Source organism: Eubalaena glacialis, chromosome X (genome assembly GCF_028564815.1).
Source record: "Eubalaena glacialis isolate mEubGla1 chromosome X, mEubGla1.1.hap2.+ XY, whole genome shotgun sequence".
Classification (NCBI taxonomy): Eukaryota; Metazoa; Chordata; class Mammalia; order Artiodactyla; family Balaenidae; genus Eubalaena; species Eubalaena glacialis.
Window position 1 is genome coordinate 101,472,541 of NC_083736.1, and position 14,560 is coordinate 101,487,100.

Genomic DNA, 14,560 nt, shown 5'->3' on the forward strand with positions numbered 1-14,560 from the left:
AGCTGGGATTTGAATGTAGGTTTGATTCCAAACCAAGTTCTTAACCATTATACTACATTTCCTCTAGTTATTTTATTTCTTGGCTTCTCAATAAGATTGTCAGCTTCTTGAAGGCAAATACTAGGTCTTAATTATATTGATCTCCTTTTCTCTATAGCACCAGGAACGATATTAGACGCACACTAATGGACTAATGTGTGTGGACTAAATTTAATGAAATTAACTGACCTGAAAGAGAATCAAACCCATAACACTTGCCATATTGCCCCAGGTTGTTACCAACTAAGGTAACTTAGTACAGTATCCTACACAGAAACAAAAAAAGCTGACAGAATATTTGTGACAGTGGTAATGGCCAAGTGTTCTAGCCGGCAAGAAGAAGATTTATAAGTGTGACTAACTGACCTGGAGTCCATCTCCAAGCTCTACTCTTTGGTTCTGGCCTGCAGTCTGTCCTTTTGCTCTCTCTCGATCTCCTTCTCACACTTCGAATTTTTAAAACAGTTCGACTTTCCTCCATGGTTCATGATCCTTCTCCCCTTTTAACATGAGGCTTTTAGGTGAGCTCTTCACCATTTATTTAAGAAACATGTATCTGAGTCTTACTGTATGCCATGTACTTTTTAAAGCACTTTATACATATCAACTCCTTATAATAATTCTGTGAGTTGGAACTCTTATTATTCCCATTGTGCAGATGAGGGAACTCTCACTGGATTTTCTAGTGGCTCATTTTCTATTTCCAATACCCAATAGAAATCTGAGTGGCAGGCTGGAGGTGGTATAAAGCAAAAGCAAAAGCCTTTGCCTCTGATGTGGTCAGTCATTTACCTGTTGGGCTGTGCCCTGGGTCTGTAGAGGACAGTGCAGCTGTGTAATTGGGGCAGTTTTGCAACAGAACACACTAGGGGTTCTGTCGCTCTTAGGCATGACCTTCCCTGCCCCATGGGCATCCCAGAACCTTTTTTCCTACCTGGTCTGTTGTCTGATACACACACACACACACACACACGCACGCAACATGTGTAATGTTCATATCATGGATTTGAAGTGCAGGGTACAGCAGCAAAAGCACGGTCTTGAAACTTGGTGAGTGTGACTTCTCCCTCTGCCACTTATTTATTATCTGTTTGATCTTGGGCAAGTCACTTAATCACTTAGTGCTTTGGTTTTCTCAGCTGTGAAATTGAAAATGATACTGATTATAATAAAAACTGTGAGGATTAAATGAGATGATGCATTTGAATACTTAGTCCAGTGATTGGCACATGAAAGTTGCTCAATGTATGTTAGATATTTTTTATAATTAGTGATATGCAAGACCCTTTTATATATTAAGGATAATTCACCCTTCGGCCTACATGTAGCTTGTGGAACTGAATTTTGAGGACCCAGAACAAGGCTTGTCTTTATCTAGGAATTTATTGGTTATTTTGAATCTTGATGTTGGCTTTTATCTTCTTTATCTCTGGCCTTCCATGAGCCTTTGGGATCAGTTCCATTATCCTCAAGATTTAACTTTTGTTGCCCAAATATCTACTTGGCCTTGTGTAAATGCCAGCATTCTTTTAAGGTCAGTGGCAAAGCCTGGCACTAGAGTTCAGCTTTACCTCGACTATCAGTGAGATGTTTCCTCTCCCAGGGTGAGCGTTTCTGCTGTGGCTGTCACTTAGGAGGGTCCAGGGGCAGAGTTAGGCCACACGTTACTTCACCCCAGTCCTGGAATGGCTGTTAATGAGCCCTGCTCCAGGCATTGAGGCTCGAGCCAGAGTTTTCAACAGTCAGTTTCTGAGAGCATGGGGTGCCCCCTAGAAGGATGCTGTTGTAAAAGCATGGTAGCCTGGCCAATCCGGGGAGGCAGGAGGGACATTGCATTGGTGTGCCTCCTCCGTTTCATGGACAAGCTAAGCCCTGTTAAACCGTAGGACTGCTGGGCTGGCATGGCCTAAGAACGGTCTCCCGACGGTCATCCCCTGAGAGCTTATTTAGCCTGGAGCAGGGAATGAAGGAGGTGGTAAGAGAGACCCCTGAAACCAAAAGGAAAGAAAATGGAGCATCCGTGACTCTCTACCTGAGGTCATATTTGCAATGGAGGAAGGGAGGCAGGCTCTGATACAAGACAGTGAGAGGGGTCTGGAGTCAGATAAACCTGGGTTTGCATTGTGGCTCTACTGTCCTCTGTGTGGCACTGACAAAGTCACTTCACTTTTCTGAGCCTGGTTTCCTCATCCGCAAAATGCAAACAATAATTGTACCCATCTCATAAGATTGCTGTAAAAATTCGGCGAGAGAATTTACTTAAAGCAGCTAATTTGATACTTGCCTGGAATATGTTAAGTGCACATCATCACCATCATCACAGCATTGGTAACAACAAGCAGCAGAAAGAAACAAACAGCAGCCTTGGGGCTTGTGTGCTGTTTCCTTGGGGCTCCTTATAACATTGTCTCTTAGTCTTAGGCACACGACTGTGAGCGCCAAGAGAAGAGCTTAAGTTCTTCTAGGTCCCAGTCAGGGCATAACAGAGATCCTGGTATCACGAGGCTGCTGTGAGTGTGTGTGTGAGAGAGCGTGAGAGTGAGCTTGAGGTCCAGAAGCCACGTTGACTCAGCGATGGTTGTACGTGACCCGTCAAATTAGCTTTTCTCCAGGAGGAACAGACTGTCATTCTTTGCTTCCCCCTCAGTAGTAAAGGACCACTTGCCTGGATGAAGGAAGCTGCTTAAATCCATCCCCACAGCTCGCACAAGCAGAATTTGTTCCTGACTTGCTTGTTCTTGAGCAAGTCAGGAACCCCCTTACAAAGGGTTCCTAGTGTGGGTTTTAACAAGTCTGGAATTGGGAAACAGTATCCCTACCCGGAGACCCGTGGTTTTCTTGTCTCGGTCTCTTTTTCCTTTTGTGTTTTGCTTTTAAATCAAAGAACCCAGTATGTAAAACAGATGAAAGAAAGTTTGGAAGGCTGCCACTTCTGCCCTCCCCACCTCCCGCAGCAGCCCCTGAAGGTGTTTCTAAGAAGGTGGGAGAGCGCATTTGCAGACGCTGCAGTTGGCTCCCTGGGTTGTATTAGCTAGCCTCTTTATGCCCAGGTCTCTGTCTGGGGAGAAGCCTTGGGCATGGCTGTGGAAATAAGCAGCCTTGCTCTAAGAAACAGGTCTCTACTGTAATAACACAGTAGTGTAATAACACCTGGCTCCCGCAGTTCCCCTTTGTAATGCTGCCTGCGCCGCTGCAGTTGGAGCCGAGACTGGGACTCACCACATGTTTAGGGAACCCAGAGCTCATCATGCAATGAAGGGCTGTAACCAAAGCGTGTTCACAAAGTGGTTGGGGGATTTTGAGGTGGCGGTGGCGCTCTTCAGAATATTTCAGTTAATGCAAAATACGCTGCTTTTCATTTATTTATGCGTGTGTGCCAACTCCAGTGCCGTTTTACACAGAGAGCCACTTGTTTACATGCTCTCCCATCTGGCATGGCATAACCTGGCACAGTTTTGTCTGCCTCTGCATCAGAGTCAGGGTGTGACCTGCACTTTGTCTCTCTTCCTCTCCAGGCTACAGATGCACATGTTGAATGGAGCTCTTCTTGCCCTGCTGTTTCCTGTGGTAAATACGCGGCTGGTAAGTAACCTCTTCTACGAACATACCAGCAACATACGAAACGGTACTTGCTTGCTCATGTGCCCGTGTGAGTTTTAATTTTTTAAATTTTTTTTTTATTAAAGTATAATTGATTTACGATATTATATCAGTTTCAGGTGTACAACGTAGTGATTCAATATTTTTATAGATTAATCTCCATTTAAAGTTATTATGAAAGATTGGCTATATTCTCTGTGCTGTGCAATGTATCCTTATCGCTTATTTATTTTATACATAGTAGTTTCTACCCCTTACCCCTCCATGTAAGTTTTTAAATATCTACACATTCAGTGTCGAGGTTTGATGCAGCCCTGTTTGGATGCAGTGGAGCTTGATGGGGGCGAGAGTATTGTGTGGAACTCTAGGGCTTTAATAAGGGTTTAGGCCAGAACCAGAACAGACCAAAAAAGCCTACAGAGGCTCTTGGAAGGGTTTGGTGAAGAGAAAGGGGGCCCCACCCATTCGACAGAGGCTTCTAGGTGTTCTAAGGGCCTCTAGTGTGGACTCAGCCACATTGGTCCGGGATAATCTGCTGGGGAGCCTCAAAGCCAGTCTGCTTTGCCAAAGGCCCCTTTGGGCAAGAACAGGATTTCTGTGAAATCCTTCCTACTGCTTTCTGTTTTCATGACTTAAATTTGCCTCATGCATTAAGATCATAGTTTAAATCTCATAATGATAACCCTTCCTCTTTGGATAGCATTTTATAGTTTACAAGGTCTTTTCAAATAACAATTGTGTAACGTAGATATTAAGCTGGGTGAGGGCGAGTATTATGGCCTCTTGTTATAGAAGAAGAAACTGACATTTAGGGAGTCACACAAATTCTAAGTGGCAGAGTTGGGAGTGGAGACTAAGCCTCAGATCCTACAACCACAGCTACACTTCACTCTCTCTGAGGATTTAGTCACTCCCTCCCCACAAATACTCATGTATACCCTTATGATTGTTATACTTTTCTAGGTGCATATTATATATACGTCAGTAGAAATTCCTCCCTCCCTCCCTCCCTCCCTCCCTCCCTTCCTTCCTTCCTTCCTTCCTTCCTTCCCTCCCTCCCTTTCCCTCTCTGCCCTTCTTCCCCTCTCTGATGGCAGATTTGCTATTATATTTGTTATGACACCTAATACTTTCCAAATAAATGTCAGGCTATAGCCAGCCAGCTTATCAAGAATGTCCAAGTAACTTTCCTTAACATTGAAACTTCTTTGATGAGTTCTCTCTTAACTAGCGATTCCAATCACTCTGGTAAATAATCTTGGTCCTCTTTTTCTAAAATGAAGCTGATAAAAGCTCACGGTGGTGGCTCCATTTGCATATGTCTTGACAATTGGCTTTGGTCTTGGTCTGGTTATTTTAAGTGGTTGGGACCCCTCCTGGGTTACCCTGGCTTTCCAGACTTTTTGCTTTGCAACCCCTTATTTGAACTCAGATTGACTTAAAATAAGACACAGGAAGGTAGGCAACTCTTTAAGCCTGATGATCCAATTAGGCAGGAAGTCAGCTTTTGACTTCTCTTTTGCCCTTCCTTCCTTCCGTCTTGGCCCTTGATCTTTTTAATCCTTGTTTTCCTAATTAGCTATAATGAGGAAACAAGGAAAGTAGAATGAACTAATTGGTGTGTATACCAGTAACACAGACATACATACACTCACATATATAAAGACAGAGAGTGAGGGAGTTGGAGGAAGTTGCCACAGTCAGCTAAAGGATTTGGGTCATCAGTGAACTTCCATGTGCTGTAGTACTCTGTCCTGTGCCTCATTGGCACTGGGGTTTGCAGACCAGCTAGAGAATACCCAGATCCAAGTTCCTCCTGGTTCTTCATCTTAGAAGCTGACACCTTAGAAGAAGGAACGTGTATTCCAATGGGCCATATTACAAGTAAGTGCCCTTTGCCTCCAGGATTTCAGAGTAGGTCTCTTTCTGGCTTCAGATGAAGTGTCTCAAGGGCGATTTCCCTTTTGTTTCTTGGAGGGAAGGAGAGGAAATGCATCATGGAACTATTATTAGATCAGCAGAGAGCTGAAAGCTTGTCTGGTCTAATCTTCTAGAGGGGGAACTTAGATGGATAAATGACTTGCCTAAAAAGCCAAGGTGGGCGCCCCTTGAACCCAGGTCTCCTGACTCAGACTTCAGAGCCCTTTTCCTGTTGTCTGATTGAAATTCAGTGTGAGTTTGAATACTAGTGAGTCAAGATGCTGGAGATGCTGCTTAGCTTCTCTCCATCTAAAAGAGTTGGGTCATAGACTTCTTTGATAAGTTGATGAGGACCATAGAGCCTCTTCCCAGATGCGCAGAGACAAGTTTGCATACAATTTCAGGGGGGACACAGACTGCCACCTCCTGCCCCGTTCGCCCATAAGCCCATCCATGGATCCCATGGTAAGATCCCCCCAGCCCAAGCTGTCAGTAGTCCATGGCTTGGAGAATAGATGAGCTGCCTATTTTGTGAGCTCCTTGTTATAGCCAGTGGCTTTTTGGTCTGATGGTGATGGGGTTCCTTATCTACTATGCCTGGGACTTTGCAAAGAATATCATCCATGCCAGGCTAAACCACCTTCTGGAAAGTGCAAGCCAAGAGGTGCGGGGCGGGGGGGCTAAGTAGGGTGCCCATGGAACTTGGTTGCATATTAGCTTTTCAGTTGTGGCTCTTACCTTGCAAAGCTGCTGGTCTGGTCCTCAGAATGAGGCACTGGGCCCAAGCTGCATCCCCAGACCTGTGCCTTTTGCCCTGAAATGCCCATGACAGTTTCTTATAAATGCGATGTGTTCTGAGCAAGGGAGATTGGAAACAGAAAAGAAATTTAAGACACTGTATCAGCCCCCTTCTCAGACCAGAGACTCTAGCCTGGCCAGTATTTATGTTTGCAGCCACCTGTCTTCTACTAGAATAATAAGGAGAAGAAGAATGATGATTCTTTTCATCAAGCGCCTTTCTTCTTCAAGGCTCAAAGCCTCAAGTATATTATTATCTCATTATCAAAATTGCCCATTATTGTGTATCCATGTTGATCTGTTACATTAGTTCCTTTTTTCCTCCTTTACCACCCTTCCCCTTTTACCCAGTTCTTTTTCTCTGTTAGATGGTTCTCCTGAATGTTCCTAACTCTCAGACTGAGTGGAAGAGGTTAGTAATGATTTTTTCATTACTGGGGTGACTACTCCCCATCCACAGTCATTATCTCAATGTTCTTGGGATGTAACTGCCGCCGGCACACCTTGTACCCATGTGGGCTTCTGGGAAACCTTTGCTGTCACCAATACAAATCGGCTGTCACTCTGCTGATTGGCATACTGAAACATGCTAATTGACCTAGAAAAGTTATTTCTGTGAGTGGCAAATTGAGCTATTTTAAAAAGTTATAGTTTGGGTTTTGGACCTGAACTAGGGACAGAATGTCCCTTTGCTTTCTTTTTTTTTTTTTTTTTTTTTTTTGCATTTTTGAGAGTTTATTTTTGAAACAGAAAAATTGTACATTACAAATACAAGAAATTTTAGGATAATTTTGAGGGTTTTTTTTTTAAAGTAATGTGACCGATAAGATAATGTAATTTTTAGCTATTTGATTTCTTTTTCTTATTTAAGCTCAAAGGAGTAAAACTATAATTCCCTTTGCTTTCTTAAGAGTACTTAAAATAGAAAAAGCTTGTTTTCAGAAGAGGCCTTAGCTTTCTGAAGAATTGATTTGGGCAAAATTGCACCTCAACCTTCTACAAAGACCAGCGTGTTTCTGATCAGATGAATGCCAAGTGTGCAGGGATGTGGAAGGTGTTGAGAAGGCCTGGGCTTCCACCAAATTCTAGGGACTACCCTAGAATATGTCTAATTACTGCCTGTACTTCAAGATTAACCTTTGAGAGTCTTACATCCTCCGTGAATCCAGCGCAGCCATACCAGTCAATCCAGATTTTTATTGAGCACTTTTCTGTGTTAAGTATTGTGCCGTATGCTGCAGGAGATGCAAAAGCAACCAGAATACATTCCTGGCCTTCAAGGAACTTGCAGTTTAGTTAGAAAAATGAGGCATAAATGCCTGAGAAGTGATGGCAATGTTAGAGTCAAAATGGTGAAAAAGGAACATTGCAAGGCAATTCAGGCTCAATCGCTAAATTGCAGTTGTTCCAACCTCTAAGAAAATGGGAAGAGGATTAATATTAGCAGCATTTTTTGAGCACCTACCATGTGCCAGGCAATTTATGGATGTTCTTATTTAATTCTCACAAGAACCCGATTTTACCTATGAGGAAACTGAAGCTCAAAGAAGCTAAATGACTTGCTCAGGGTTACATGGTTTGTAGGTACTAAAGCTAAACCCGAGGACTTTGCGCTCTAATGCATTGTCTCCTGGAGAGGTCATTGGATGCAGTGGTCCAGAAAGGCTTCATGGAGAAGTAAAGCCTGAACCAAACCTTGAAGCGCTATTAGAATGTGCATGCAAATTGCAGAGGAAGGAGTAGTTCAACCAAAGGAATGCCAGGGCCAGAGGCATGGAGGTAGGAACCAGTAAACTCCTCATTGAGAGTCTGAAGAACAGGATGGAGAGTCATGAACTCCAGTTCGTGTATATAGCCTTTGCCCCTTATTTGCCAATCACCAGAAGACATCCTGTGACACCGCTTCTGTCACATCTTTTAGCCCTTGTAGTGTTTAGATTGTATGTGTATTTCTTATCTTTTCCACCACTACTAAGAATTCCTTGCAAGTAGATGGGACTTTGCAACCACAAAAGGTTTCACAAATACAAATATGTCACCCTAGTGTAGTTGTTAAAAGTATGGACTCAGGGATCAGATTCTGTAGGTTCATACCCTGGCTGTGCTACTCATATGTGTGTGTGTGTGTGTGTGTGTGTGTGTGTGTGTGTGTGTGTGTGTGTAAGAGAGAGGGAGGGAGGAAGGGAACTTGGCCAAGTTACTTAACTTGAATGGGCTTCCGCGCTCTCATCTATGATATGGGGGTGATAATAGTGCCTCCCTCCTAAAGCTGTTCCAAGGATTAAATCAGTTAATATGTGTAAAGCATGTAGCACAGCACCTGGCAGATAGGAAGCCCTCAAGCAGCATTAGTTGTTAATTATTAGTCTTTGATCGTCACAGAAACCCTGCGAGGTGGGTATTAGTGTTACTGAGCCAGGCTCATTTGCCTGATGCGCAGCAAGCCAAACGCTGAGATGCTGAGGTTTGCCACGGAGAAAAATTTATTCATGAGGCAGCCAAGCAAGGAGAACAAATCTCAAATCCACCTCCCTCAGGGCGAGGGGCTCAGGATATTTATGGGACAAGGAAGCAGGGTGGTCTGAGGCCTGGGGTAAAATGATTGGTGGCAAGAAGAAGGTGAAGTAATCCGTGTTCTGTGCAAGTGTATCTGAGTTACATGCTTCTTCATGGACTGCATGTTCAGAAAAATGGTGACCTTAGCACGATCTGAGGGTGGAGTTTTTGGCCCTCTGATATCAGAAGGTTATCCATCAGACACTCTCAGGCCCGGTTGAATGGTTGGTGGTCTCGACCAGTTTGAACTGGGCAAGACTAGTTCCACGTTCCTGAAAAACAACTTAACACCTCTGTAGGGGGTGGTTAAAGGAGTCTTGTGATATAATCTATAAGCTTCATGCAGCTTGGAGGGTATACAATTTGTAAGAACAGTTAAGGCGAGCTTGGTCGGTGAAGGCAGGTTACAGGATATTATTTATTAAGCAAGTTATGGTTTAAGGAATCTGACTGGTGACCGCCCTCGGTTTCATTAGTGTCTCCATTTTACAGACTAAGCCTTAGAAAGTTTAAATAACTTGCCCAGGGACACACAGGAATTGACAGAACTGGCCTGAGAACTTCTGTCTTTCTGATACCAAAGCTCATGGGCTTCCTTCCTCCTCTTTCCTAATTGTTCAGATTGATTTTCAAGTATTAAGCCAAGTCAAGTCTTTGCAGAAATTTTATACAATATCCATTAGAGATTTGGAGGATTGATTATACTTTCAAGATTTTTTTTTTTTGCAAAAATAATGTACGCTCCTTGAAAAACCATTTAAACAGATGAGTATAAACAGAAAGCCAACCTTTTAACCCCATCAACTTTCAATCCTGTCCCCCCATGGGTAAGTTGTATTAAAGGTTTGTATATGTTGCCACATTTTTCTTTTGCTCATAAATGCAGATAAAGATGTTCACATTTCTAGGGTTGTTGGTTTGTTTGGGTCTAGGTTTCTTGTACAACTGGCATTGCACTATAAACATCCCTCCAGAGTATTTTCCTTTAACCTAACAGTAGAATCTGTAATCTCTTCAGGTATGGATGTAGCTCATTCTTTTCCAACAGCTGCTTAGCATTCCATAGTTTGGTTGGACTGTATATTCAGCCTGTTGCCAGGCTCTCAGCACTGCATCATAACTAGTGTCTACGGACAAGGATAGTGTCTTTTGTGGTATCTGTCCCCTGCAGGGCACCCAGCACATGGTAGGTATCCACAGAGAGTGTAAGTGAATTAGTCAATCAACTCGAACCTCTGTCTTGCTCAGAGAAATTCCAGGGATCTTTCACACACATGTCCAGGATAAAATCTTAGGTATGAAGACAGAGGGACGATAGATGATATTTTTCCCAGGTGAATTATTTCTTAAACCACTTAAGATAATGATGTTTTCCTGATTACAGCAAAAGACATATGTACTGAAGAAAATTTGTGAAATACAGAAAAGTAGAAATAAAAAAATAATCACCACCAATGCAAAAATGGTTGTTTTTCAACGTATTAACAAGAAAAAAAAAAACACCACAAAGCATGAGGCTTTTGTGCCTCTGCCGTTACAATTGTATAAATGTTTTCTTTACAGAAGTAATATATTCATAATGGAAAAAAAAAGAAAATACAGAAAAACACCAAAATAGAACAGAAAACATTGAGCAGTAACAGCTGTTCACATTGTTTGCAGCATATTCTCAAGGTCTTCTCCTCTCTGCCTAGTTGTCAAGAGTTAGCATAACGTAGTGGTCAAGTTGCTGGCCCTGGAGGCAGCCTGTCCTTGCTTTTGTGGCTGGCTCCTCTGCCTTCATTCATGTGACCTTGGGTAAGTTACAAACCTCTGTGACCTCATTTTCTTATCTGTAGATTGGTGCTCAGATGAATTGAGATATGTGGGGTAAGCACTTAGCCCGGTGTCCGGCACATAGTAAGCGTTTAGTAAGTATCAGATGCTGTCGTTGTTACTACTATTCCTAACATTATCTTAGAAATCGAGGCGTGTTCCTATTGGCACGTGCTATTTGATGTTAGCCTTCAGGGCCTTGGCGCCAGCTTCCTGGTTGGGTGATGGTGAAGTGAAGGGGGCTTTGTTTCAGAATTAGCCTTGCCGAGTGAGATTAAAATTCCCTGGCAGGATTTCTTTTCCACATTGACTAATAGTGCCTTTGCTTTTTTTTTTTTTTTGCATTTGTTTCCCAGACAGCCTGTTTGATTAGGGAACTGGCCAGCTCTCTCTCCTCCCTCATGACAGGTGAATTAGGCCCACTCCTGGTGTTTCTTCCCATTTGAATGAAACATCGAGACCTTTGGGTTTATCAGTGACGCCCAAGCCCCCCAACCCATGGGGAAGGTGGCAGCCGTGAATGAGAATGGCTTAATAGTTCTTTGCCTTGGTTCTATTCCTAAAAAGCGATTAGAAGGCACAACCTCTGGCTCGTCCAACCAACACTTCTCGCTCAACCTTGAGCCACTCCCCCAAGCAGTGTTTCTTTATGCAGTAAAAGCCTTAGCTAGTGGGCGAGTTCACTCTTTCCAGTCTGTGGACCAGTGGTTCTCAACCGTGGCTGTACCGTAGAATCACCAGAGCCAATTTCAAGACGTAAGGCTTTTCAAAAAGCACCCCAGGCAATTCCAGTGTGCAGCTGGGGCAGCGCTGCTCGGTGCCCTGTCCCACTCCCACGCTGCTGCTGACTGGGATCTGGGGCTCTGACCAAGTTCATTTCACCTCATCAAGCATCAGTTTCCCCATGTGTCAAATGGGCTTAGTGACATCTGCTCTCTCTACCTCACAGATATGTTATGGAAGAAAAGATGGCAGACAACAAAAGATAACAAAGAAGAATTAGCAAAGAGCTTTGAACATTTAAAAGCACTCCACAAATGAATCCTTGCCTATTTCTTTCTCCCTTTAATCATTTTTTTGAGGGGGGTTTAATTGAGATATAATTTACATAATACAAATTTATCCTTTTGAAGTGTACAATTCAATGTTTGATTTAGTGTATTACAGAGTTGTCAACCATTACCACTATTTAATTTTAGAATATTTTCATCATTCCCCCAAAAAGCATTAGTGACATCTCTCTGCTCTCCCCTCCCTAGACCCTGGCAACCACTAATCTCCTTTCTCTCTCTCAACCACTAATCTCCTGTTCTGGACATCTCATGTAAATGGAATCACATAATATGTAGCCTTTTCTGACTGACTTATTTCACTTAGCATGAAGTTTTCAAGTGCATCCAGGTTGTTGCATGTATCAGTACTTCATTCCTTTTTATGGCTGAATAATATTCCTTTGTACAATCTACCACATTTTTAAAAGATTGGAGTATAGATGATTTACAATGTTGTGCTAGCTTCAAGTGTACAGTACAGTGCCTCAGTTTTTCAGATTCTTTTCCCTTATCGGTCATTACAAAATATCGAGTGTAGTTCCTTGTGCTATACTGTAGGTCCTGTTGGTTATCTCACATTTGTTTGTCCATTCATCCACTGATGGACATTTGGGTTGTTTCCACCTTTGGGCTAGTGTGAATAGTGCTGCTGTCAATATTTGTGTAAATGTATCTGTTTGACTGCTTTGGGGTATTTACCTAGAAGTGGAATTGCTGGGTCATACGGTAACTCCATGTTTAACCTTTTGAGGAACTGCCAAACTATTTCCCAAAGCAGCTGTCCTCCCAGCCTCCCTTTATGTCCCACGCACCTAGGACCTTGAGTAAAGTGACTGGAGACTTGAAGACAAACTGAGGGTTTATAAGTCCAAGGGGAGGGTGGTCACTTCTGAGTCCCAGTACTGCACTGGTACCAGTTGAGGAAACTTTGATGGTAGGAGCAGGCCAGAGGAGCTGACCCAGCAAAGAAGTTTGGGGTAGGGAAAATCTTAAGTCAGGAGGTTCTAAAATGCAGTGGATAGTATATGTATAATTCTATAGATCTGTAATTTTATATTAAAGAAAATGGAGACATACGTAAAAGTAGGAAAAGAAAACTATCCGAGTGCATCCATTACCCAGTTTCAACAATTATCAACTCATAGCCAATTTTTTTTAATCAATACGCCTTATTCTACCTCAAACTGCTTCCCCCCCCATCCTCCCACCACTCACTCTTATACCTGGATGATTTTAAAGGAAATTTCATGTAATTTTAACTATAGATATTTCATTATACATCTTTAAAATATAAGGAGATATATATATATAATCACAATTCCATTATCATATCTATAATCGTTATCAGTAATTCCTTAATGTTATCAAATACCCAGTCAGCAGAGCACAGGAAATTTCATGTAATTTTAACTATAGATATTTCATTATACATCTTTAAAATATAAGGACATATATATATATATATAAAATCACAATTCCATTATCATATCTATAATCGTTATCAGTAATTCCTTAATATTATCAAATACCCAGTCAGCAGAGCACAGGTTTCTAAGCCAGCAGAACACAGTTCTAGTCTTGCTCCCACAACATCAATAACCCTTCTCTGAGCCTGTTTCCTATTGTAAAATGAGGACTATCATAATAATTCCTAAATCTTCAATAAGGTAATGCATGTAAAGTGCTTACCACAATGCCTGATGCACAATAGTAAGTGCTCTAAACTCCCCAATCCAGAGCCATAGCTGCACTATCTGGCCCTTACCCCCCTGGAAGCAATATTCCTCTGCCTTAATCATCCCAGGACCAGGTACCAGGCAACCAGAGACCACGCCTATAGCTTAGAGCCTGCTGTAATTATTCAAACTAACCAGTCCTAACTTGTTACCCTGCCCTGCCTTGCCTGTCCTGCAGAAATGCAGAAACTAATAAAGGCCATAGCCTAGGCTCTCCCCTCGCTCCTGTCCCTTTGCCTCCTGACCAACACTGGTGCTTCCCCATGTGGCTCTGCATGGCGTGGGTGCCTCCTATTTCTGACCTATGAGTATGATAAACTTTGTTTTCCTGAAAAAAAAAAATAGTAAGTGCTCAATAAAGTTTAGCTAAGATTATTACTTATTAATAATGTAAACTATCTGAGTTGCTAATAAGGTACCTTTAAGAATGGTTTTGACTTAGAATCAAGAAGCAGATTTGGGGCCTTGCCAACAGATTTTTTTTTGGGGAAAAAAAAAAAAACCCAAACCAAAAGGTGGCTGAAAAAGCTACAGAACACTGGCATATATAGTTTATTCCCCCTGAGATTCCCGTTCATGGCGGTAGAAGCATGTGCATATTAAAGAGAGAGGCGAGCGGGCTGGGACGTAGGGTGCCAGCTTTGGAACAGGTTCAGGGCAGGGAGGGGCACTGCCAGCAAGAGGTGGGCGAGGTCCTCAGATTCCTTGCTCAAGAAATGAAGCCCCAAGTAACCTGGGCGGTCATGGGCTTAAAGCTCCACCTTGTGGGGACTGGTGCCCGAGCTACCCTGCATCTGTGCCTGAGGTCTGGGAATGGAAGGCAGCCTCATCCTGCTGGGTTGCCCTTAGAATCATTCCCCTGCTTCTGGGGCGGGCTTGCTCTCTGCTGCCTGTTCCAGGCATCAGCTGACAGCTTTTTAATAAAAGTGGAACCCAAAGGAGGGACGATAAGGTATCTGATTTTAACCCAAAGTGAGAGAACACCAGCTGTTTCATTCTGTCTGAAGGTTCGAGGGAGGAAAAGCAATTAGCAGCTGCTCCTGA

General features: G+C 42.8%; 1 protein-coding gene across 10 annotated transcripts in view; it reads left to right on the forward strand.

The window, feature by feature from the left end:
- Positions 1-14,560, forward strand: part of TMEM164 (transmembrane protein 164) — a 164,002-nt gene that overhangs the window by 98,611 nt on the left and 50,831 nt on the right. For all 10 annotated transcript variants that reach the window (XM_061178761.1, XM_061178768.1, XM_061178765.1 and 7 more), the window contains one exon: positions 3,555-3,621. In XM_061178761.1, coding sequence (XP_061034744.1) covers positions 3,555-3,621 — 67 coding nt within the window. The remainder of the gene's footprint in view (positions 1-3,554; positions 3,622-14,560) is intronic.